Genomic DNA, 27,473 nt, shown 5'->3' with positions numbered 1-27,473 from the left:
TTAGTCCTCTGTGCTTTGTTTATAGGTTGATTAGAAATCTGAACCTAATAAAAGTATATAATGTGTATGTTAATGTAAACAAGAGTCACTATTGAACTAAGGACTGTGATAGAAGGCAGAATGACCTTCTGATACACTGCTGCTGAGGAGAGGACATTTCAAGTCAAAATCCTACAGATTCTCTTTTATTTCATACCATAGACATGCTAAGAAACCTCTCTTAAACTGGACAGAGTCAGAAAATCTCCAAACAAAGACCAGTGGTCACAATGTTTTTTTGTGTGTGGTTTAATTCCCAGCAAGTGAGCAAATGTGTTCAGTAGACATTCACATGTTAGGTCACAGAGATAAAAGCAATAATCGGTACTACGAAAAAAAAAAAAAAAGATAGAAAGCAATACTACAAAACCAAGGAAAATTAGATGTATTCACTAAAGGTGAAATATGTTATATTCTTACTTTTACTTTTGGGTTTTTGATTTCTTAAGTTTTGGGTCTCTTGAATTTTTGCCTAAGTGAGTTACCCATGAACTACTTTGACTGGATCTGGTGACTCTTGATATTGACTCAGAGGCATCCAAGTCAGCCTTGGCCAGGATCCGCACATCACGGAGGAGGTATAACAGCATCAGAAATTGAAACCAGACTTAGCGAGACTGGGCAGGTGTTGGGGGTGGGCGTGAGGAGGATACATAGCACCATGTCCAGAAGTTCTGTTCTTCAGGATCTCCAAATACCTAACACTTACTTTCCTGCACTATCTGACTTTGGCATTTGACAGCGGTTGCTCTGGCTGGTGTGGCTCAGGGGTTGAGCATCCTCGCATGCACTGAGGGCACATGCCTGGGTTGTGGGTTTGATTGCTGGGCAGGGTGTGTGCTGGGGGCTCTGTTTCTCTCTCCCCCTCTCCCTTCCTCTCTCTCTAAAAATTTTGAAAAAAAAATTACTAAAAACACATTTTTTAAAAAATGGACAGCTATTAGTTTATGTCTGACCTACTCAGTGTAAGCTTTTCTTTTCAGCAGCAGTGTTTACTTTTTTTTTTTTTTTGGTCCCCAAGATTAATCAGCTTTGGGCAGCTACTGGTAGTTTTGGTGTGATTGTTCACCAAGGGAAAGGGACAACTGCTTGAGGTCTTCAGCCCAGGTTTGGCCTGTTCCTCAAGGTTCCATTAACCCTGAAGGTTCTGCTGGTCAGTGCCAGCAGTGACCTAGAAACTTCCACATGTCTTAATTCCTCCCAGTGGCCTTGCCCAGCCCATCCTGCAGCTGGTCATTCTGGGCAGTTAACTTGAGTTTAAGTCCCACATGTAATTCTTTATTCCAAAGTAGAGCTGAGGCTCTTAGATAACCACCCAATTATTTTAGATAATAGTGTTTTTCTAGAGAAGATTGTTGAAAGCTTATTAAAACCCAACAACAGAAGCCCTATAGTTATTTGGGTTGTTGGATTCCAACAGGCATAACATAGCTCCCTGGGTGGCATAGCCCTTGACAGCTTGTAAGAAAGCAGACTCAAACATGTTTTGTTAGGAAATCCTTAGATCTCCATCCAATATGCAGTCAGCACAAACTAGAAAACTTGGTTATCTCTCTAGGGTTCTATAAAGCCTTCAGGACATTTTCTCCCTAGAAGTTTAAGATTGGAATGTAGTGCAGCAATGTGATGGCCTGGAGGCATATGTTCAGAGAGCAATGAATGAAGTATTTGTTTAACATGAAAGTTATTTATTTATAGGCACAAAAGGGTTTGTACAGTAAAAATGTAAGTTTCCTTCCTAACCCTCCCTTCCTCTTCACCCAAACTCCGAGGTCACTGCCAATACCAGTGTCTTGAATGTCCTTTTAGTGCACGTACAAGCAAATACATTTATAGTTAAACAAATGGTAGTATATTGTACATATATATGGACTGCTCTGCACATCTTTAACTTAATGACCTATCTTGATTTTATCCCATATCAATGGCTATAGAACTTGCTCATTTTTATGCCTGTGTAGCATTCCATTATTTAGATATACCATAATTTATTTAACTAATTCTCACTCTTAGGCATTTAGGCTATTTCCAATATTGTGTTATGAAAATAATACTTTAATGCTTATCATTGCATTAATTATTTTTCCTAATGTTCAGCTGTATCTGTAAGATAAATTCCTGTAAGTACTATTTCCGGGTGGAAGATATGTGCATTTTTAATTTGGATAATTATCGCCAACTTGCTCTTCAGGGAGGTTATACTAATTTAGACTACCCTGCCCCTGGCACTGTATGAGAGTACCTGCCTGTTTAATGCACATCTTTGTCTACATAGTGTATTTCATGCTTTTTGATCTTTGCCAATCTGATAGGTAAAAAAACTGGTATCATATAATTTTAATTTGCATTTTTTACGGGTAACATCGAACCTACTTTTATGTGATTAACGTCCATGTGTACTTCCTCTTTAGTGAACTATCTGTTTATATTACTTGCTCATTTTCTTATTGGGCCATTGGCCTTTTCCTTTGATTTGTTGAAACTATTCATATATTGAGGAAATTAAAACTATGTATTGACAAAATTAGTCATTTTCTATAATAAGAGCTGCAAGTAATTTTTTCACACTTTGATGTTTGTGTTTTGACTATATGATCTTAAGAATTTTTTCTTAAAGTAGAATTTATCCATATTTTATTACGACTTTGAGGTTTTTATTTACTTTTAAAATATCTTTTTAATATTATATATATATATATATATATACACACACACATATATATATATTTATATTCTCCAATGTATTCATCCAGCACATTTATGGTATTGTTTTTCTCATTTAAATCTTTATTCCTGAGTGAAGGGCATTCTATGTAGACAACGTGAAGAGTTTTGACTGTGAGAAAGTGTTCCCTTTTTTGTTAGTGGTGTCTGGATTATAGCATTTCCTATTAGTTTCTCTTCTAATAGGAGCTATTAGAAGCAACCTGCTCTGTGGTAGAGGGCAGCAAGGAGTCCTGATGGTTGAAATGTAGTTGAACATGGGACAGTGACAGTTTTAAGTTATAAGATTTTGGCAGTTACAGAGGATTGGGTCAAGGCTGGGCAAGTGCCAGAAAGTAGGGTTTGAGGTGGGGTGAGGACCACTTAAAAAGCAATTCAGTACATCACAGCTCCAAGATGAGCATCCACAGACCCGAATTTAGCTCATGGGAGCTCCTAGTGAACCTCGGTGTTCCGACAGGTTGGAAATTATGGTCTTTTCTCCTAAAGCAGCTGCAGAGTACTGATCAGCCATTCTCAGACTTCAGAAGGGGAACTCTGGTGAATTAGTGCAGTGGTTTTCTACCCTGGCTGCTGCATTAGCGTCTACTCAGAAGATTCTTACTTCACTGGTCTGAGGTGAGGCTTTAGCAACAGCATTTTGAAAACTCCCCAGGTGCTCCTGAAGTGCAGCTAGGGTTGAGAACCACTGTTTAATGCTGTCAGTTTGCAGTCCCTTTGAGTCAGGGATTGCCGTGCAAGCTGCCTTCATGCTTCCAAATGTGCACATGAATCACCTAGGATCCTATTAAATACAGATTCCAATTCAGGAGGTCTGAGGTGGGGCTCCCACCCAGGTGACCCTGAGGCTGCTGCTTGTCACCAGACCACACTTAAGTGGTTTGAGCATGTTACTCAATGTGCAAAGTACTGGCTTACACCAGGCAGAGAGTCTACAGTAAGCATTTTTCTGCTCTCTGGCAGAATTTGCTTAGTGTAGTCAAAAGAACACTGGGGTCAACAGGCCTGCTTTCCCCTTTCAGCTCTGCCCCTAATTAGCTGTAAGACAAGTCTCTTAAAAGTGCTTCAGTCTTTCACCCTCTAATCTCTGAAATAGGAGGGTTGAACTGGATAAACTGTAAGGTTCCTTTTGTTCCTGGCTCCTCCCATGCAAGTCCGGAGTATTTTCAGACTCCGTGGAGACCAGGTTTTTACGTGGAATGAGCCAGAACTCTATACTAAGGACCCTGACTTGGCTTACCGTCCTTTCTTCCCCCAGGCGTGGGGCCTGGGCCCTGAATTTAGGATTGACTGGAGGAAATAAAACTAACCAATGTTGAAAAAAATTAAATAAGATTTTACGTTAAAGTGTAAGCTATAGTAAGTACAAAAAGAATTCAGGGAAGCCAAAGTGGAGCGTTTACTGGAATAGTCAGGGGAGATATGAGTTTAAACTTTGCTTACCATCCTTGATGGACTGTAGTGCTGGTTCAGGGTGGAGGTTCTCATGTTGTCTTTAAAATAGCATTCTTCAACAGCAATGAACAAAACATATTCTTCTGCCTTAAAGAGATGCAGGGGAAAGACTTATTTTTGTGGAAGTAAGTGTTTGAAGAAAAACTAAAATGCTATAAACTTTTTTTTCTATATTTAATTTTTCAAGGCTAATCTTGACTTTTAAGAGATTGATACTGAAAAGAAAAATTGCTACGACCAAATATAGGCTGGATCAAAACCCCTTGCATACCTCCTGGTAGACGCTAATAAACAGTATCAGAATTTACCCAAAGTGAAATTAAAATTCCTTAAATTGTAAGTGATATTAAAATGACATATCTCTCTATCTTAACTCGTGGGAAAGGAGACCAAGTAATTTACTTAGATTTTATAACATAGGTACAAAGGAAGTTTTGACTTACCTCTTTTGATGTCAAAGGAGACATATTTTGCATTGTAATTTGAATTTCATTAAACTGTAGCTTCCCTTCAGAAAAGGTTGTATAGCCAGCACTCAGGTATAGGAAAATATGAAATAAAACAGCTGCCTTCATTTGATGAATTATATTCAGTATACACAATTTAGCTTTAACTGTTCTCTGAATATCTGAACAGGTTTTTTTCTGTATTGCTCAATTATTTTTAAATTGCAGACTGTCAGTACTTTTTCTCACAAACACATAGCGTTATGGTTTTATTGTATTTGGTAAATCTTCATATAATCAACTATTGATTATCTGTCATAACAAGAGTGATAATACAATAGAGTAGCAAATCTTCTAGTTTTAAACTAATAAACACAATAGATGTCATTTTATACAAAGAATATTTTGGTTGCAAGTGACAGAAAACCCAACCCAAATTGGGTGAAGCAAAGAAGGTAGTTTTGGGGGCCATGTAATTGAAAAATTGAAGGGTAGAGCTAGCTTCTGATATGGTTGGTTTAAACAGTATGATCAGGACCTGGTCTCTCTGCATCTCTTGGCCTTGCTTCCCTTTGTATTGGCTTATTCTCGGGCTCCAGTTAATTACATGGTGGCTGCCAACAGTCCCAGGCATTTATTTTTCTGATTCAAATCCAGTAGAAAAGGGAATAGTCTTGTCCTCCTCTCCTGCCCCCCACAGTCCTGAATCACATCTCATTGGTTTTGATTGGATCATTTGCCCTTCTGAGTCTCTGAGGCCAGCAGGACTGGTGTCCTGATTGGCCACCAGTGACCGTTCCTGGATCTGAGGACCATGTCGACACTGACAGAAGAGAAGGGAATGATTCCTTAGAAGAAAAGTGGCTACTGATCCAAAAGAAGGGGGAATGGATACTTGATGTAAAAAGCAACAACAGCAGAAGCTACATGTCTCCTTTGTCATTTAAGTCAATATTCAAAGTCATTTACATTGTGTAAACACAAAGATTTCAGTGGTAGAAGGCCATGTACTTTGTGGTTGGTTCATATAGAACTAGAATTTAAAATAATTTCATCTGTAAAATGCAGAACCTTAATGAAATAATAAAAGCTGATAGTATTGGATACCTGAATGCTTATCTTACAGGCAGGAAGGATATTCAAAATGTTTAAGAACCTTTACAGTTCCATCAACCAGTCAGAATGAGTTGAGTTCAGTAAGTCAGAGCTGGTGCTGATCACCACCAACCAGCAGGACACCTTTGGGGTTGCAGGCAGGATGTCAGCCCAATTAACTGGGAGGCATTGTAAAGGTCCTGCTATATTTCTCAAAAAATGTAGTTTCTTCTTAGTTTTCTTGGGCTGCCATAAAAAGACTATAAACAGGGTGGCTTAAAATACAGAAATTAATTTTTTCATAGTTCTGGAGGTTGGAAGTCAGAAATAAAGGCATCTGCAGGGTCATGCTCCTTCCAAAGGCTCTGGAGAAGAATCCTTTCCTGCCTCTTCTAGCTTCTGTTGGTTGATGGCAACCCTTGTTATTCTTTGGCTTGTAGATACACCATTCCAGTCTCTGCCTCTGTCTTCCTGTGGCCTTCTCCCCGGTGTGTCTGTGTCTCTACAGCACATTTCTCTGTTCTTATAAGGAAAGCAATCATATTGGATTTAGAGTCTAACCTATTCCAATATGACCTTATCTTAACTTGATTACATCTACATAGACCCTATTTCCAAATAAGGGTACATTCACAGGTTCTGGGGAGACATGAATTCTGAGGGGATGGTGTCTAATCCAGTACAATTACCTAAAATCAAATGCTCTTGTATAGTTGGCATGACGTAAATTTGAAAATATATTCAATGTTAAATTGCTCACAAACACTATACTTTTTTCTTATTTTATAGTTAAAAATAGGATTTTTGAATCGTAGTAAAAGTATTTAAATGAGTTATGAATTTTTTAGTTGAAATGCTATTTTATATTTTTTACTGCATCAGATTAAGTATCCAAATCTTTCTTAAATATAATTATTTTAAATCTATTAAAATGTGAATGTTAGTGTGGCAATTTGGTGAAGAATTAATAATTTTTACTGATATGCGAGTATGTTTGTACATGAGAAGGTATTACATTTTTACACATGACTTTACTGAATTCAAACAAGTTTTGCCTAAAAAAAATAGAACTGACAATAAATTAAATGAACAGCAAGTATAAAAAACAGGAGAGAAATGCAACTGGTGAAGGGCTTGGATATCATATCTTTCAAGGCACATTTGAAAATGGTGGTAATGATCTTCAACTCTTTGAAGAATGGCTCTGTGGAAAAGAGTAGATGCTAGTGGGAAGAACTAGGAGCAGTGAGTTAAGGTTAAAGGGAAACAATTCAATGCAATGTAAGACAACACCTTCCCAATGAACAATGTCCCACGTACCGAAATGGAGGTGACGGTGGTGTAAGGGCGTCGAGTTTATGTTCCTGCAAATGCTCAGGCAGGTGCTGCATAATTACCTCCCTGGGACATTTTAATGGAGATCTTGCCTTGATCCAGAAATTTAAATGGAAAGTCCCTAGTTTCAAGATCTGTTGCAAGTTCTCCTAAAATTTCTCTTTCTGTATATGTCATGAAAATCAATATTACTTATGGACAAGATATTTCTATAAGTTTATGTGCTTTTTACCAGCTGCCAATCTAAAGCTTTGCTCTGTGACTTCTGTGCTAAGAAGTGCTTAGGGGAAAAAATGGGGGTGGGGTGGGAATTTAATTTAAGAAAGGAGAGCATCAATATGTGAGAGAAGGGTGGGGAATTAAAACTTCTAATTATTGGAAGAGTTTATCCATATTATCTCATCTCATTTAATGTACTTAGTTTTTTATTTCTTGGTTTGGAACTTATGAGTAGCTGTAGTGCTTAGAATGATGAATTCTTAAAATAATTGTCACTTTCTTCTGCATTTTCTGGTGATGAAACACAGGACTCTTCTGATGGATACATGTGCAAAACGCATTTTCAAATTAAAAATGGGACAGTGGTGTCACATCCAGGAACATCTGCCCATGTACAGACATGTCTTCCCATGGAGGTGAGTGATTTAACACGTCATGCTCTCCTTTTTAGCCTTTGTGAAGTATGAATTTAAATTTTTAAATGTGTTAAATATATATTTTAAAAAACTAACTGCCATTTGATTCCTGGCCTGCTGTCAGGGGAGAAGTGAACATCATTTGTCAGAAGATATTTTCTTCTATAATATTTTTATTTTATTTTTTTAACTGAATTTATTGGGGTGACATTGGTTAATAAAATTATGTAGGTTTTGAGGTATACAGTTCTATAACACATCATCTGTATATTGATTGTGTGTTCACCACCCCAAGTCAAGTCTCCTTCCCTCACCATTTATCCCCCTTTACCCTCTCCTACCTCCCCCACCCCCCTTCCTCCTGGCAGCCATCATACTGTCGTCTGTGTTTATGAGATTTATTTTGTTGTTGCTTGATCCCTTCACATTTTTTCACCAAGCCCCCCAACTCCCCTTCCCTCTAACAGTGTCAGTCTGTTCTCTGTATTTATGTGTTTGTTTCTATTTTATGTTAGTTTATTTTGTTCATTAGATTCCACGTATAAGTCAAGTCATACAGTACTTATCTTTCTCTGACTGTCTTATTTCACTGAGTGTAATAGCCTCCAAGTCCATTCATGCTGTCACGAAAGGTAAGATTTCCTTCTTTTTTCCTTCTATAATATTGAAAGCAGGAATTGTAGTAAAGTTGCGATCCACTCTGAGGCTATACAGATTGTAGCGAGCCTTCACCCTTTTGGTCTCCACAGATGCCTTCCTTCCATTGCCTATTGATTTCTCTCCCATGAAATGCCCCAGGATAATACAAACCTGTCCTGCTGCTGTTTAACACCCGGCTGGAGACCTCTTTGCCGAGCTTACCTCTAACGCTTTTCCCCTATGCTCTTTAAAATATGCTAGATCTGGGTCTCTTTCTGTAGGGGACTTTAACCTTGACTTGAAAATCTTGCTAAATTAAATTTTAATATGGTGATAATGGCTTAGTGGTTTCCTGGGATATTTTCAATTTAATTTTTATAAAAATGTAAGTAGCCTTATTGTATTTGTTGGTATTAATAAAAATACTTTATATATTCATTGTAAAAATAACCAATAGAGAAATCTATAAAAGGGTAAAAAAACTCTCCCATACATCCTTCAACTGGAGGTAACAACTATTAATATTTTAATAAATACCCTTCTACATGTTTCTGTCATGTACACACATACATACTTGCGTTTTGCAATGACCATGTATATTATAGACTTCTTCCATGGCAGTAAATATAGAATTCCATAGTTCTCTTTTAATGGTTCCATTATATTCCATCCTATGGATGTACCATAATTAAGTGGAACCCATATTGAAATAAAATACTTGAATTCTAGAATAGAATTTTGGGGCTCTTACTGCTTCTACACAAAGGATGAAATCACTTAGAATTGCTTAGAATTCTGAGTGTCCTGGTAAAATGGGTGAGGAGGCTTTCTTTTTCATTTTGCAAAGGAAAAGTTTTTCTCAGCATCTATTAAATCAGATCCATTTGGCAATCTGGCACTAGCCCCTTCTGCCTGTGTTTGACACTGGCCTGGAAGTAGCTCTCGCCAGTATAATTTGGTTTGCAAGTAATTCTTGAGGGTATTGTGCATGGTAATAAATTAAGTGCCCCAGGGGGTGTTTGAATCTTGATTTCTGCTTCGTGGTCCGAATAACCAACATCACATCTGAAGCCAAGTATGTTAGGGAGCTTTTCAGTTCATTATATATTAACTTAAAAAATGTGCATGGAAATGATGATTTAAAAGACAAATTACCAGCTTTTGCCCAACAATTTGGCAGAGATTTGAAAAGCACTAAAAAGGGGTGTTGACAGTGTGAGTGAACTGACACGTTCTGGTTGATGTTTTAACTTCACAAAGTTTAAAGATGTGCACATACTATGAACAATCTATTCCAAATCTAGGAATTTAGCTTCATAAAATATAAATTTTCCAACATTTTTTATTTTCAACACTTCCCAACAAATTTCGAACATATGAGAAAATCGAAAGAATTTTGCAGTGAACATTCATGCACTCATCACCTAAACTCCACCGTTCACGTTTTGCTCTGCTTGCTATATTACATATCCATCCCTCTATTCATCTATCAATACACCTTTTTTTTGATGCAAAACTTTTACAACAAAGTAAATTGTAGGCAGATACTTATAAAATAATCAGAAGTGTACACAAAGACTTACCTGCAGGTATATTCATTTCCCCATTATTTATCATGAGGTGAATGGAAATAACTGAAATGTCCAGCAGTGATGGGTGAGATAATTATGGCGCATCTCTGTGATGGGATTCTTTATTCGGTAGGTCTGGAGTGAGAACTTTTAGCTTTAACAAGTTTCCAGGGGATGCTGATGCTGCTGGTCCAGGGACCACACTTTGAGAGGCGCTGCACTGCTCTATAATGGAATCCTCAATGAATTTTAAAAGTGTAAAGGGGTCCTGAGACCAAAATGTTTGAGAACTACTGATCCAGATCAACTAAATATTACATGTGAAGAACATTGATAACTAGAATATATAATAAATGAATACATAAATGATAACTTAAAAATAAATTATAAATAGAATTAATCCATACAGAGAAGCATGCCAAGGGCCATGGTGGGCTTGGAAACGTATTATTATGAGGAATAGCTGAGGGCTCTGGGGATGTTAAACTAGAACTGAAAACCTAGGAAGGTTGGCTGTCTTCAGATATATCTAGAAGGGTTTTCTTTGAAAGAGAGGAGACTTAATTTGTTTCCGAGGATAGAACTAGTTCATGCCTGGAAATGATTCTAGGTAAATCCCTGTAATGTTTAGAGTTGCCTACAGTGAACTAGGTCTACTTATAAAGCTTTGAGCCCCCTCCACTTCCATGGAGATTTTCAGCCACAGAATAGATAACCCTCTCTCCAGAACAGTAGTCACCAACTGAAATGCTCAGACGCTTAAAGCTCAAGGCAGTTGATGAGTGAGAGCAGCGGGTCAGTGGGAAGTGGTGGGAGCTGAGGAGAAGTTAGAGGGCATGACTCACCCAAGGGGGACTAAGCATGCAGCTCCGGTGGATTTTCAAGAAAAGGCAGTGATCTGGACTTTTGTGTGTTGGCTTAATTTAGAAAATAGACCTGTACAGGCCAAATAGACCATATTTATGGGCTTTAAATGGTCCTCGGGCCACCAGTTTATAACCTAGCTTCTAATATTATTGAAAGGGGTCCTGTATTGTATAGAAGACTGAGCTAGGGGATCTCAATTCTCTTAGAATTTAAAGCCTGATAGTGTATTTGTTCCATATCTGTATATCACATTTCCTATTTAAAGATATGCAAAGGAATGCTTCTGCTAATAGTTGTTTCAAAAATTTTTTTTACTTTGATCATGTATGATGTGGGAAATCAACTCACTTTTTTGTTCTAACTAGATCCAGTAGTCTTGATTATAGAAAGATAGTTGGACTCATGATTTTTATATCTGTGAGATTATCTACAATAGTATATGGATAATGATAATCATAGAATTAAAAATATCAGAGTGAAATATAATGGAATATATGAGAAATAACTTTTGAAAATCATAACCTATACCTTCTTTGAATTTTTAAAATATAATTTAAAATGATAGTTGAAAGAATGAATTAATATTTAGAAATCTGCTAATTATATTAGGGTGTCTTTTAGTGCTGGTTTTGGACAACAGGAGTTCTTCTAGGTTAATCATATTAGATAAGGCACTTATTGAGGGCAGTTAATATGATTTGCTTGTGACATTTCTGAGTTTGTGAAGTAAGAAGCAGGACTATGGCAAGTTTTGAGCAAGATCTTTTCTTTACCAGTAATCAAAAGAAATCTATAGCCTCAATTTAAAATCTTCTTAATATTAATGAATATTTTCAGTAGGAGCCAACATAGTTAACATTGGTCCTTGGGCTATCTTATTATATGGAACTCCTATTTCCTTAAATTGATGTTGGTGCTAACGTGTCACTTTATCAACTTATAATTTTTTTAAAATTTTGTTAGCAAAATTAAGATGTGATCATTTAATAGTAGTGAAAAACATGATTTAAAAATTGGTTTGCTTTAACAAATATGAACTTATTATCCTTATTAAAGTCTTATTTATATAAATAAAATAATATCTTGAGAATGGAAGTGGGAACACAACCTCTCTATGCCAATTAGACAATTTTTGATGAAAATTAGTCATTTAAAACTCATATGTGTCTATTATTGCAAAATAGCTGGAAACTTTAAAAATATTTTGTAAGATTCTAAATTAGTTAATTCACTGACTAATGAAGACTACAGTGACTAGAGTGGAGAAACAAGGCGTAAGTTCTTAAATCATGTTTAGCATTAAACTGCTCTTAATAAATGGAAACAGTGAGACGGATATTCAAAGTGGTATTCATTGTTAATAATCAGTAGTAGAAATTATTAATAAATGCTCAGAAGAGGGAAATACCTGGAAGTCTGTGGAACTCGTTTTCTGTCTGATGTTGCTCTGCTTTCTCTTTTCATCTCTAAAGTCTTCATTTATGAAATTCTGAACGACTTTCATAGAATAGTGATGGCTCAGATTTTGTCCTTTTGGCCAGTTCAGTTCTGATACCCATACATACTTATTTTAAGTTGATCGATGATTTCTTTATATTATTGAAATTTAGATTCTCCTGTCTGAAGTTGGATTCCTGAAATTCCAGTTCTTTTTTTGAACAGGTATCAAGGATGGGTCTCGAGTGTACTTTATTTATTTGTCATACTATCTTCAATACTTTAGAGCCTCGGGTTGCACCTTCAGGTTACTTTTTTTTTTTTAAACTATGAAAATGATAGTCATAAAAACAGCAATAGTATTGATACCATTGTAATAATCTACTGGGAAGAAAGGATTTTTGTCCTAGGGCCTTGTAGGCCACTAGCTGGGACTGTCCATGGCCCAGGGCAGGTAGCATATTACAGAGAGCCCTCAACAGAGAACAACCTGTCGTGAATTCCCTGAAGCGTAAAGCTGAGAAACAGTAATGGGAGATGATCTCAGTCGCTGAAAGAACATATTCAGAGAATGATGATCTTCTGAGGTAACCAGGTCTTCAAATACACTCATTTGCCCTAAGGATTTTATTAGTGGCTTCCAGGATGAGTTCTATTTTGTATGTCCAAAATAGACTCATATGTCAGAATAGTATGTTTTTTTAATAATGCACCAAATGACACGCCACAGTTCTCAGTTAGTGTTAATTTTTTTGTAAAGCAACTGCTGTTTTTAGACTGAAATATAGACGTGTTGATAAATGTAAATGATGAGTAATAAGCATGACTGCCTTTAGTATTTGAAAATGTAATTTTTAAAGCAATGTTAAAGTACAGGAAAGTCTGTTATATTTCATGTGTATAGATACAGACAGAAGCATGTGTAGTTGTCACTCAGTATTTATTTATTGATATGATGAATCTCATGCTGATAAATGAGAAAATAATTATTAATATAGCACACCCCAATTCCACTTTTGTGGTTTTCTTGAGGTATTATGGAAAGTTCAAAGACAAAGTAAAATTCAATTTTATTTAATTTAGAGTGTAAATATATACCATAGAGTGGTGTGGTGTTTGAGAGGGGAGAGTATAGGATATTTTAAGAACCATTCAGGTCTGATTAGGGTTTGCATTCCAATGCAGTTGTAAATTACTGCACTAGATACAGTATGATGCACACTGTGCTTCTTTATTGTATGAGAAGTATTTGGTTACTTAGTCTTAGAGCACATCAGAGGCCACATATAGAAATGTGGCACTAAAACTCTGAATTGTCCAGGAAAATCTTATGGGTATTAAAGCAGCTTAGTGTTCTGCTGTGAAGCCAAGAAGTCTTATATAGAGACAGGGGCATAGTCCACGTTCTCCTTAATCTTCTTTCTTCTCTAGGCCATTGGTACCTCAGTAATGCCACTTTGCAGTATTCAGGTAGTGTGTTAAGTTTATTGAGAACCTATAACCTAAATGGCCCCTTAAGCTTACTTCTACCTTTGAAATTGTCTGTGCTCTGTTCTCCTTGACAGAGCAAAGAGAGAATCTTTTTTTTTTTTTTTTTTTTGAGAGACAGAATTCAATCCAGATAGGCAACTGATTCTCTTTCTATTTATCAAGCTGGTAGAAAAGCCTTTGTAAAGGTGCCTGCCATAGCCATTATATTTTAATTCAGTCAGTTATATCAGGTTTCCTTTATGTGTAGTTCTGATATTGAGGTGTTTTTTTGTTTTTGTTTTTTAAATATGTTTTTATTGATTTCAGAGAGGAAGGGAGAGGGAGAGATAAAGAGAAACATCAATGATGAGAGAGTCATTGATCGGCTGCCTCCTGCACGCCCCCTACTGGGGATCGAGCCCACAACTTGGGCATATGCCCTGACCAGGAATCAAACTGTGACCTCCAGGTTCATGTGGCAATGCTCAACCACTGAGCCATGCCGGCTGGGCAAGGTGTTTTTTAGAATCAAAAGTAAGGTCATTTCTAGCAACAAATACCCGACTTGAGAGAACACTGAGCTGAATGCTTATGTCCAGTTGTAAGGTCTAACAGGAGCCAGTTGTTTCTGAGAAAGGACATTTAGTGCGCTCTTGAAATTGTTCTGATTATATATTCTTCCTATTTCTTTTAATGAATTTAAGATGCTTTCCATGATATAGCTTAAAAAAAACAATTAATGATTTATTCGGGATTTCAAACTCTATGCGGGTCTTTTTCTCATGAAGAAATTGCTGAGCCTGCTTGATTTTATAATCACATCAAATAAGTGAAAGTGAAACCACTGTTTAGTACTTCTTTCTCCCTTTGAGGTTTTTTTTTGTGTGTGTGTGTTTTTTTAAGTCAGTGAAAACTCCATGTGCTGGGAGGGATACATTGCTTGGAATATGTTGCAATGAGATTTGATCTAACAAAAGATGAGATAGAATCTAAAATACTTGTTTTCAAAATTATTTTATTGTATCTAAAATTCTTTTTCTTCCTTAGTTAAATTGAAAAGGTTAATTTAAAAAACATTTTCTGGAGTGAAAGAAATGTCCATTAGCATAATTTTCTATGTAGGTCTGAAAAACAATCTTTGTCATATATTCTGAAAAAAATTGAATGTTAAAATGGAAATGCAGAATCGTGGTAGACTACAATCTTCAGATATTCAAAAGATTGTTGATTTTTTGTTGTTACTATTGCTTGAATGAAATTAGCTTCTTGTCAGGGTTTTTTAAGCTGTCAGATAAAAACTATCATATAGAATATTATTTTACTACAAAACCATTGCCCAGAACTAGGGACAGTCATACATATAGATTGCTGTTTATATAATAGGGTCAATATAGCCCCCCATGTTTCCTCCTGTTATACCTGAAATACTCATTAATAAATAGCCTTTATTTAAAATGCAGATGGGCTGTTTTACAGGGAGAGGACAAGACATTTCAAACTGGAATAGTGGTTCAGACCCAACCACTGGACTCCAAGCACTGGCCTAATCACATCACTTCCATCACCACTGTGTTCTTAGCATGTATCTCAGTGCCTGGCATGTAAATGCCAGAAACTGATGTATCCTGTGTCTTGGTTTTCTGATTGGAACTACCTAGAATTTCCCCTTTCCCCAATATAACAACTAAAAGTCAGCAATGTTAGAATGAATATTTTGTCATCAGTTTGTCTGTTTATTAAATGGTGCTCATTAAATGAAGTGGCCAGGACTATTTGTTAAAGTTTATTTCTCATTTATGTGCCTAAGGGTGAATAATAATTTTATCTTCAAGTAAATGGAAATAACCAAGTATTAGACTGTGTTGAAGATTTTCAAAGTGAAAAGCTAAGGAGAAACTCTAAGAGGGAGGCATCGACGTGTTTTTAACAGTGTTGTTTTTGATTGTATAAATCAAAATAATGGGAACTTCAATAGTGTTCTTCCATATGGTGCTTGCAAATTTTCTGTTTTAGAAGTGTTTTTGATCTTAGCAGACTGTCAGTCTTAAGTATTTGTGAGAGAAGATTTAATGTATAGGCACTGAGAGAAGTTACGTCTAGTTCTAGCTGACCTCAAAGGAGCCTTGGGATAGAGATTATATGTTTGTCTCAGCTATAGTTTAGAATGGATTGAAAAGAGAATAAAGGCTGCCAAGCTGGCAGCATTACTAACATAAAGAACATCTGGATGGGTGCCTGAAAACATGCCTTCTTTGCCCAGTCTGTCAGAGGGTACAGCAGCCTGGTCGATTAAACTGGCTCTGCTTGCTCGACCCTACCTTATTTTGAAGGGAAAGAAAAGTAGTTGTAATCTGCAAGTGACAAGACAGTTTGGATGAGATCGTTAAAATGATTACTGACTAAAGTGAAGTGATATTATTACTAAAGTCCCCCTTTCTAATAATTATTTGTGAAATAGTCTAACTTTGGTCTCCTTTTAGGTTTGTTAGATGTGAAACAAAAGGGAAAAAATACGATGACCTCAACTCTAAAATCTTCCCCTCTGACTATAACCTCCTTATTTTCAATTATATTTACACCTCTCTCTGAACGTGCTTTGTACACTCTTTTTGTCTCAAGACCCTCAGTGACACCAGTGCCTTTTGCCTTCTTGCTTAACCTTGACTCCAGCTTACTCAGTGAACGCCTGTAACACGGAGGTTCCATGGCTGGCTCTTGGCCCTATTCGTTCGTGCCAACCTATGTTGACACTTCTCAGTCCTAGTCTACAATTCTCTCTCCTTCCCTTCACTACCTGATTTCTTGAATAAGTAATCTTCACTCTTTTGTCACTCACTGCATCTCTTAACTTTTGCTAAAATGAAGCTATGAAAATTGCTTCCTCCTGAGTTACTAGTTACCTTACAACCACCACACTTAGGGGCTTCTTCCTCCTTGGCCGCATTGCGACATTTGACAATGTTGACTAAGCCCTTCCTTCTTGAAATTTCTTTTTCTTCTCTGTAATACTAGTGATAATGAATTATTTTTATTCTCCCTTTCTAATAGGTTATTTTCACTGCTATTCTGTGAGAGTAGTTCCAATATCTTCCCTGAATCAGAATCCTTGGGGAATGTTGGAGGTCAACCCACGCAAACCAAGGTGAATCCAGAGGCAGGAGTGGGGCTGAAAATGAGAAACCAAGTCAACAATAGTCATGACTATCGAGCTGGTCAGAGGATATTGGGCAAGGACCTCAAATAATGTTGAAGTGCCCCTAGCTTTCCAGTTTGGCAGCTGGTACTCTAAGTCAGATTGACTTAAAAACACATGGTTGGAATCTGGCAACAAGAAACTGGAGGGCTGGGGAAGGATTCCATCTATACTTTTGACTGCCTTATGAACCAATCACTCAATTTCTACAGTTACTTTCAGTACTTAGGAGAGGCTCTAGCACATTCTGGGCATTCTTGAGTTGGGAAACCAACTTCTAAAAATGTTTCTCTACATCATACTCATTTGGTGACACAGGGTACTGGAATTAACCTGCTAGAAGGAGTCTAGTACCTTTCCTACCGTATATTACATTTTGGGTTCTTATGGAGGCTGTAGGGGATATATGATGGTGAGTGCAGAAGGTAGTGGGGAGAAGCCAAAGGACAGCTGCACTAAAGAAAGGAATTTTGAGTGGAATGTGTTGAGTTATGACTTTAGATTGCTCTGAGAAGTAGTTGGAGTTTTTAGAAGGGTTTGTCTAAATCTCTGCTGGGAGTACTAGGCTGGTTGTATTAGGGCGTCAGCCTGGTTGCTGGTATATTGCTAGGTTCCTGAATCTAGGATTTCTATTCAATTTAGTAGGGACTACTGAGAGTCAGAGAGACAGACTAAGTCAGAATCCATTAAGGAAAGCTGAGATTTAAGTACCAGGAATTCAAGTACAAAACACTAACCCAAAATATTAGAGGGAATGATGGTGTCATGGGTTTGAAGTTGGGCAGAGATAAAACTGCAGTGAAGTTAGGTAGAGAAAAAGGGAGGAGGCTCCTGAGTGATTTCTCTAACCAATTTGGAGTGTGCTGGATCTTCTTTGCCATTTATGGATGAATGGTTTTCAACTGTGTCAGACAGGTTGAAGGGATTAGGCAGAGCTGGGAGACAGTGTGAATATGTGGGTAGGAGAACCAGATGGGGTCTATAATTTCATGCTTTTTCCTAGCACTGGTCCTTGTCTGTGTATTACATTCTCTTGCTTGTTAGAGGGTATCTAATAAGTCTTTCTGGATAGTTTACATCTGTTGCAGATATTGGCCTGTAGCTTGGGTTAGGGTTAGTGTAATGACTCCCTTCATAAACTGCTGGTTCCTTGAATGTAGGATCCATAGTTTATGTATCTTTGTAGCACCTTCTCAGGAAATTATTTTGAATGAATGACATATCAAAAGAAGTATTATAAAGAAAAATTTAATTTTATTCTACAGAAAAGCTTTCTGTGAAGATATCCATTGTGTCGTTATTGCTCTATGATAGGCATTTTATGAAATAATGAAGAAAAAGATGAGAACATACTTGTCTGAAATCTGTTGTTTGTAGAAGCTCCAAGGTATATTAATGTGAGATTTCAATTGCCGTTTATCCCAAAGGACCAAAAGTGTCATATTTGACAGATCTTTTTCAAGAAAAGTTTACCAGTTTTCGCACTGGAACTTTTATGTATGAGATGATTGGTAGTTTAGTGTTCTTTTTAAAAATAATAAACAAATGAGTGTTTCAGGAAACCTGTGATAGACTGAATCAGGTGGAACTGATTTAATGTTATGGATAATTACATAATTAGTGCTGTAAAAAATAAACCGCACTCTCTACTTGATGGACTGGAGTGCTGAGAAGGAGGTGTGTAATTATACAATCAGCACCCTCCTCCTGTGCTGAGTCTAGATCATCCTTTTTCTGCCTTGTCTGAGAAGGGGCTTCCTGTCTTGTGCTTCCTGGTGTTAAGAGAACAGAGTTGGGTAGTTTCCAGTCCCTTGATAAATCTCTCCATGATCTAGTTCTGTGTGAGCATCCTCTGAAACCAATGGCTTTTAAATGTTTTTTGATATAAACCAACAATAAGAAATGCATTTTACATCAGGACCCAGTACACTCCGTATGCAATATCTGAAACCAAGGTTCGTGAAACAATTCTTATTCTTTCTGATCTATTCTACTCTACTAATCTAGTCTGCTCTATTTTCTTTTCTTTTAAATGCTGGTTGAGGCCCACCAGTTGATTTCAGAACCTACTAATGGTTCATTACTCAGATTTGGAAAATGTTACGTAGATCTTTGGTGATTGCTAACGTCAGTAGAAGGGATTCAGAGAGTAGCATAATGGGGCTGCTGTGGGCTTTGGGTAGCAGCTGGTGGGCCATGGTTGAAAGACCAAGGGCTTTGGCATTGGGCAAATTTGGTTCTATGTCTCTACTTTTCCTCATTTTAACTCTGTACTTGGAACATGTTACTGAACCTCTTTGAGCCTCAAATCCCTCATCTGTAAATTTGGGTCCCAAATACTTATGGGAGTCAGGAGGTGGGGAATTGGGGGGCTGTCAAGAAGGGGGGCTGATGTGTGATGTGTGAATTAAATGATATCATGGAACAAAACACCTGGTCAGTGCTGTGCAAGTAAACCATGTAATGCAGTAAGCACTTTATAAAGTTTATATTCCTTTCCCAATTCTTTTTTGTTTTTAAATATATCTTTATTGATTTCAGAGAGAGGAAGGGAGAGGGAGAGAGAGATAGAAACATCAATGATGAGAGAGTCATGGATCGGCTGCCTCCTGCACACTCCCGACTGGGGACCGAGTCTGCAACCTGGGCATGTGCCCTGACCGGGAATCAAACCCAGATGGCCTGGATCCTGGGTCAATGCTCAATCGCTGAGCCACACCTGGCTGGGCTTCCCAATTCTTTTTCCACGTTAAACACCTTAACAATAGAAAGGTATAACAACCCCTGCGTCACAGGGTGGTTATAAGGATCACATAGGACAATGGGAGCCAAGGATTTACAAATGTTAATTTTTATTAGTGCCCCCTGAAGGCAGCTTTACTGTTTTAGAATAAATCTTTGTGCAAGTGGGATGGGGTCCTATGACGGTTAAGTGACAACTCTAGAAAGCAAAACTGGTTCTGAAATTTTGTGCTATGACTGTTAGTAGCAAGGATTGTTTTGAGATATAGTGGAACTGCATGTTGATTGGAGAGCTGCTATCAAAACTGCTGAAAGATGATTTATAGTGCCTATTATAAATTACTCTATACAAGTTATTCCATATTGCATTATGTATAGAATTTAAAGAAACTTTAAAATTATTGAACAATGGCTTTTGCTTCATCAAGACCGGGGAAATGAACATCAGAAGACAACTAATTACCTACCGTATAATGTTTCTGCCGTTTTCTTTACCTTAACTGGAAAACAGTGTAATAATTTAATTGTGAGACTTAGAAAAACTTAACCTCCATCTCACAGCTTGAAATCTTGGGCAGAGGTGGGAGTAGAATTTTCATTGTACATTTTTATAAAACCACTTTCTTTTCTTTAAATGTTTTTACTACTTCTGAACTAGTCCATGACTTTGAAATGCTATTTCCTTTCTTGCTTGAAAGGACATTTTTTGGGTTTGATACTGTCTCTGTGCTTCTCTCCTCCATTCATCTTTTCTCTAGGATTCTATTGATACTGTGGTTATTTAGTGGTAACCTGGGCTTTGCTGGTCATGGGGAAGGGACATAAATCAGCAGGGCAAGTATGCAGCATTGACAGCTGGAGAGCATCTTCTTCACATCTCCTATTCTCCACGGTATCCAGTCTCTGTTGCTTTGAAATGTTTCAGTCTCACATTGGGCCTATGTTGGTTGATTGCACTTGATTTCTATGCCATTTCTATATTTCCAGTCCCTCACATACTGCTTAGGAAATCACCCAACACTTTATGCTGAATTCAAATCGCGCTTACATTCAGGGGAAAAGGCCTGGCTCCTTTAAGACAGCAGCACCTTCTTCCCTGCCAGAAATCATTGTAAAACTGAAGGGCTTCACCGAAAAGGGCTTCACTGTAAATTGAATATTGGTAGAGAAGGGAGGTTAATTGGCCTTAGTAACTTGGTTGCTAAGGAAGCATTTTCCTGATTGGGAGGAAACTCTCCTGGGTGCTCTGCAGCTTCTCGTGGACCTGAGATGCTTTGTTTTACCTCTTGCTTTCTGTTTCTGAGTTGGAGGAGAACAGAAAGCTATCATAGGAATGAAAAGCTGTGGGAAGCAGATGGTTGCTCTCTCTTAGCTACAGAAAGAGAGAGCTAAATTCTGACGAGCAACAAGCCAATGCCAGCAAGGATTCTTTGTTTAAGGCAGACAGTTGGAAAATACCATGAGGGCGAGATATAAAGAGCTTGCATAGGCGCACAGAGAGAGGTTATAGACGAGGGTTTTTCAGTGCTGGAAACATGTAGGTGAGAGAAAGTATATTTAGAGCGGACATTCAACGTCCTTGTTAACTGATGGGGTTAAATGTTTTAAAATTGACTGGGTTTGTTAAGAGAAGATATTTGGCTTGTATTTAGTTCTTTGCATTTTGAAGGTTTTGTACTGTATTGTATATTAAATTTAGTAGATTTAGAACTTGTTAATCTATAATTTTAATAAAGAATGTTTAATTATAAATATCTCTTTATGTTATTGTATAGTTCATTGCTTAGCAATAATAAAAGTAACTTTGGTATAAATAAATTACAAATTTTTCATTGAAATATTTTTGAATATTGACTATCCATATATGCTAAGCTCTCTGGTTATACTTTAAGTAATTTGTGAAGTATTATTTCTGCATACTAAATGATACTCCACTGACCTCAGGAGGTTGATGCCCATATTTTGCTTAATTTTTTTAACTCACTGCTTCATTCAGCAAATATTTTTGAGTATCTGTTGAGATCAGGCGCTGTGTGAAAGGTTACGAAAAGGAATAAAGCCCTCCCCGTCACTACAGGAAGTAGTGACATAATTCTCAGAAAGGTTTGGAAAATGAAAATTTTTTGATGGCATTTTATGGTGTGTTTTAAGTTTCCAAGGTTTTCTTCATAATTAGTATTGAATATTATTCTTTGTACTGAGTATTATTATTAAGTTTTTTGGTAACAATTTTAATTGTAAAATTCTTTTTTAAAATAATATTTTAGTTTTCGCTTACAGCTGACATACAATATTATATTAGTTTCAGGTGTACAACATAATGATTAGACATTTATATAACTTACAAAGTGATCACCCTGGCACCATACATAGTTATTACAATATTATTGACTATATTCCCTATGCTGTGCTTTGCATCCCCAAACTGGCAATTTGTATGTCTTAATTCCTTCACCTTTTTCACCCGTCCCCCCAAACCCTTTCCCATTTGGCAGCCGTCAGTTTTTTCTATGTATCTGTAAGTTTGTTTCTGTTTTTTTGTTTGTTCATTTATTTTGTTTTTCAGATTCCACATATAAGTGAAATCATATGGTATTTGTCTTTCTCTTTATGACTGTTTCACTTAGCATAATACCCTCTAGGTCCATCCGTGCTGTCACAAATGGCAAGATTTCACTCTTTTTATGGCTGAGTAACAGTCTATTGTATAAATATACCACAGCTCCTTCACTCGTTTGTCTATTGATGGACACTTAGGTTGCTTCCATATCTTTGCTGTTGTAAATAATGCTGTAGTGAACATAGCGATGCATGTGTCTTCTTGAATTCGTGTTTTGGGTTTCTTTGGATAAAAACCCAGAAGTGGAATCACTGGGTTCTTCTTTGTCTCTCATTATAGCCTGTCTTTTAGAGTCTATTTCATCTGGTACCAGTATTGCTACCCCAGCTTTTTATTTTCATTTTCATTTGCGTGAAATTTTCCCCCCCATCCCTTTCCTTTAGTCTGTGTGTGTGTAAAATTTTTAAAGAGTATTGTTTGGATCATTTTTATGGACAGATACTTAAAGAGACACCTGGAATTCCTTGGCTCCTCCTGTAATGTTGGAGTGTCAGAGGAGGAGGCACAGGTCTTCCTTGGGAACCTCTTTGGAACTTACCTTTGGTTTTCATGGCCATATAGTTCTTGTCTGTGAGTGTGGCTGGGTGATCTTAGAGAAGAAGCAAACTGTGATACTTTTGAGGGCCTCTGATTATAATAATATACTCAGAGAAGCTCGTTTAACATGGAGGCACTTAAGTCTAACCTGAGGGCTTAGTGAATAGTTGTGACCGTCAGGGATGAATCCTACACTGGAAGGCTGGGCAAGATTATCAAGTAAAAACATTGACAGAGTATAGACTAAATTGGACTTCCATAATAGTGTAGTAATAGAACAATATATTAAATATATGAAGAGTACTCAGTGGTCCTCTTCTTTTCAATGTGAAGGTGCAGGTACATTCTCATAGTTTAAAAAAATTGTTTGCTAAGTCTACATTTTTCAGATTTATTTGCTGCTTAATTCTAATCTTGCTACACAATCCATTGGTTAAGGCTTTTAATAGCCTTTGTAACTTGTAATGTCTTTCAAAGCTCTGACATTTAGTAAACGAAAGGTGTCGTCAGGGAGAAAGTAGAGCAACAAATATGAGGTTCATTGTTAAAAGGTAAACACTTACAGCTTTTGAGCAGAATGATGAATAAATGAGAAAAACTGGCATTTGTAATAATAATATTTAGTGACTCCTTAGATGTCACATTTATTTTAACTATTCTAAAGTATTTATTACTTTAGAATATGTGTATTGCCTTTTTATTTTTTTGTAGCTGCGAAAGAGACTGCACTGAGCTGAGATTTAAAAAAATCTTTTTAAAGAACTCAACTGCTTCTATTAAGATGAAGCTCAGCTAGTAAACTCATTAAGTAAGGACCCTAGGCAGTTCTCTAGAGCTGGGACTGAAAGCGCAGTATTGCAGACATCTTTGCATCACCATCATGAATGACCTTGAAGGAAGCCAGCACTTCATAAAGCAAAATCCTCTCTGTGGCACTTTGCTCTGATTTGATTGATGCTTTAGAAGAAGCTGTAAGATTTTCTTTTCTTTATAGTGTGGGGCATATCCTCCTCATACTTCATAGATTTTGCACTTGTCTGGAGCATTTTGTTGGCAGGTTCTTAAAGGTGCTGATCTTTCACTGACTGCAGTACAAGTAAGCAGTGAAATCTCTCTCCTTTGATCAATTATTATTAAGGAGTAAGGTCCTGGTGCATTGGGATCATGGTTTTTAAGAATGGAAAACTACTGACTCCCTAACTTGAGTGTATTACAATAATTTTTCTTCCATCATAATCTTTCCAAGTATCTCAGTGGGTTGAAGGACCTTTAATACTGAGGCTTTATGATTTATATTATTCAAAGGATATACATTCCTGTCTAGCCACTAGCCACTGTGCTTTCTTAGATTGATAGTTCCCTTCCTTTTTAGTTTTTTGCTTTAATGTGCAGTGAAAGTTTTCAGTATACATTTTTATATCCAAAGTAGAAGATACCAGACATCTTAGAATGACTGTTTTACCTCTTTGGAGTTACTTGGTCATTTCCTACATAAGTTGTAAGTAAGGATTATATAAAGAGGCAACCATTATGAAAAATATTTAATAGCTACATATTTTAATGAAGAGTTGAGTGGATTCTACAGAGAAAATGTTTTCTGTTACTATGTTACTCTTATTAGTAACTCAATTGTAATTTATAATATAAAATAATGGAATAAAATAAAGAGTGGCAATAGAATTAACAAAATAAAATCATGAAAAACAACAAAAATAGGCAATAGCATTAAGAATATGACTGCAATTAAAAAATGTATATTATGATCCTGTTCTGCATGTGCCTGAGTGACTATGTTTTAAGTATGCATTTTAGTTATATATCACCTTAAAAACCACTGCAAAATGTAGTGGCTTTAAACAACAATATGGGGTTAGAGTCACATGAAGCCTCAACTGGGCTGGATATCCAAGATGGCTTTTCACCCAAGTATTTGGCACTTTGGTTGGGGTGATTGGAGTAGTTGGGGCTGGCAGGGCATCTGTCTGTTTCTACATGTCTTTTCCACATGGTCATCTTGGGCTTCCACCAGCATGGCTGTTTCGGATAGTTGGACTGCTTAGCTGGTGACCTTCTCTCCTGGAGCACATAGTCCAAGAGACTCAGAAGGCAGCTGTAGTTCTTCTTGTAACACAGCCTTGGAAATCATGCAGCATCACTTCTTCCTATTCTCTTGGTCAAAAGTGAGCCTCAGGACCAGCCGAGATTCAAAGGCAGGAAACCACACAAGGGCATGTATATGCTCAGAGGCATAGTTTATTGTGGGGAGAGGAGAGGTGAAGAGAAGGAGCAGGGGTGTCTTTAAAAATTAGCTACCACAGTGTGTAATATTCATTCATAATGTGTAACCATCATTTCATTGTATATTTGATAAAATTTTTATCAGCATAGTCCCAAAATTAAAATTCACATTGATTTTATAAGTAATAGTATTTTATAGCCAAAATGTACTTTTACATGTAGATTCATAGAGTGTTAGTTGTAATGAGAAAATCAAAAAGTGTCTTAGTGCTTTCATTTCAATTTATGTTGAGTATGTAGTAGGGGTGGGGTCATTAGGGGAATGTCACTAGAGAAAATATATAGGGAACTGTAAGACTCTGCCTTACAAGACTCAGCATTCAAGCAAATGTTAGTCTTTGAGACAAGGTTTACATATCAAGAGTCAAATAGAAATCTACAGCAGTGACACAAAATTTCAAGGAAGAGAGAAATAAACATGGTTTGAAATTATTCAGTAAGTGTTCGTAATAGAACTGAGGCAAAGCTAAAGACTGGAGAGTGAATGAAATTTGGGGTGAGTGGAAGGCCCAAGGATGATGCAGCTTGAATATGTGGAATCTCTCGATATGTTGAAAAGTGCTAAGTGATCATGAAAATAGTTATGAATGGGGTTAGGGGATCTGTCTCCTGATGAATGGGACAGACCTTGTGAGGTGTGAATAGACTGTGGAGAGCTTTGTAGGTAGCGCCTGTTATTTTTCCCTGGTCAGCACTCATTTTCCACTTTTCTGCTCAGGTACTTGTATTATATTTACTGGGCTCGTACTGTGCTTCAGATTGTTCTGTATGCCAGAGATACAGTGGTGAATCTCACTGTTAGAGCCCTGCCCTCAGCAGTCTTCCCCTACGGGGGTTGTTTTGGTGAAACTGTTAATTAAAGTGCTCTGCCCTCCCCTGGCCTAGGGTGAGCCCATGACTAACCTGAGTGGCTCAGGGGTAGAAAATGACTGGAGTTAACTTGTCCCTTGGTGGTGCCCTGCAGAGTCTATCAGTTCCTTTCCTCCACATCCCCAGAGCTAACATGCTCCTGCCTTTCCCCAGGCATAGTTGTTAAGTTTTCCCTTAAGTTCTAGCAGCTATCACCCATCCTTTTAATAAATTCCTTTTTGCTTAACAGCACTAGCATTTTAGAGTTTTATTGCTTGCAGCCAGTGAACCTTAAGATAGTATGACATGCCTATGTCTCTTCCTAAGGGATTTGAACTATATCATGTAATCAGTAAGACATTCTTGGCAGTTTCTGAACACAGAGAGAGTTATTTTTAAGAAGATTTGGAGATATCTCAATAGGTTAGAACAGAGAATGATTGTAACTAGACTGACCAGTGAGAAGGCTGTTGAAATATCCTGGTATATAGGAATGAAGGGGTGAATTAGGGTGATTGGGGGAGTAAAGAGAAGTGATGGGGAATAATAGCAGGGCTGGGATTAGGGTGAGGCAATACAGGTGTACTCACCTAGAGTGAGTACTTTAAATTCTGGGTCTTAGGTACCTTTCTTATGCCATCCTAGTTCTGGTCCTGGGCATGATATTTGAAGACATTAAAAGGCATATGTATTAGAAAGGAAGGAATAAAATGGCCTGTATTTGTAGATGATATGGCATGATTTTTTTATGTAGAAAATTCTAAGAAATCTACTAAAAAATTCTTGAATTAATAAGTGAGTTTAGGTTACAGAATATAAGATAACATACAGAAATCAATTTTATTTCTTTATACTAGCAGTGAACACATGGACAGTGACATTAAAATAATCACAGTTGCTCAAAAGAAACTGAAAATATTTAGGTATCAGTCTAATAAAATGTTCATAGGACTTGTATGCTGAAAATTATAAAATCCTGATAAAAGAAATGAAAGAAAATCTGAATAAATGGAGAGACTTATTCCCTTAATTTGTTCATGGATTGGAAGATTCAACATAGCAATGATATCAGTTCTCTCTAAATTGATATATAGATTTATACAATTCCTGTAAAAATTCCAGCAAGATTTATTATAGATATATGCAATATTGTCCTAAGATTTATATGAAAGGGAAAAGCAACTAGAATAGCTAGAAGATTAAAAAAAAAAGAATAGAGTGGGAGGACTCAGTCTATCTATTTCAAGACTCACTGTGGTTGTAGTAACCAAGCCCATGTGGCATTGGTGGAGGATAGACACGTGGAGCAATTAAATAGAACAGAGAATCCAGAAATGGACCCACATCAATATGTCCAACTTATTTTTTTAATCCTCACCTGAGGATATGTTTATTGATTTGAGAGAGAGAGAGAGAGAGAGAGAAACATTGATCCATTGCCTCCTGTATGTGCCCCGACCAGGGACCAAACCCCAAAGCTAGGTATGTGCCCCAACTTGGAATCAAACCCTCAACCTTTTG

The 27,473-nt window shown here is 37.0% G+C and overlaps 1 protein-coding gene across 8 annotated transcripts in view; it reads left to right on the top strand.

The window, feature by feature from the left end:
- Positions 1-27,473, top strand: part of ATG10 (autophagy related 10) — a 189,972-nt gene that overhangs the window by 40,649 nt on the left and 121,850 nt on the right. For all 8 annotated transcript variants that reach the window (XM_081132574.1, XM_081132577.1, XM_081132578.1 and 5 more), the window contains one exon: positions 7,622-7,729. In XM_081132574.1, the coding sequence (XP_080988700.1) occupies positions 7,622-7,729 (108 nt within the window). The remainder of the gene's footprint in view (positions 1-7,621; positions 7,730-27,473) is intronic.

Source organism: Miniopterus schreibersii (assembly GCF_964146895.1).
Source record: "Miniopterus schreibersii genome assembly, chromosome: 3".
In the NCBI taxonomy this organism is placed as follows: Eukaryota; Metazoa; Chordata; class Mammalia; order Chiroptera; family Miniopteridae; genus Miniopterus; species Miniopterus schreibersii.
Note: the sequence above shows the minus strand (reverse complement) of the source record. Positions and strands in the feature narration are given on the sequence as shown.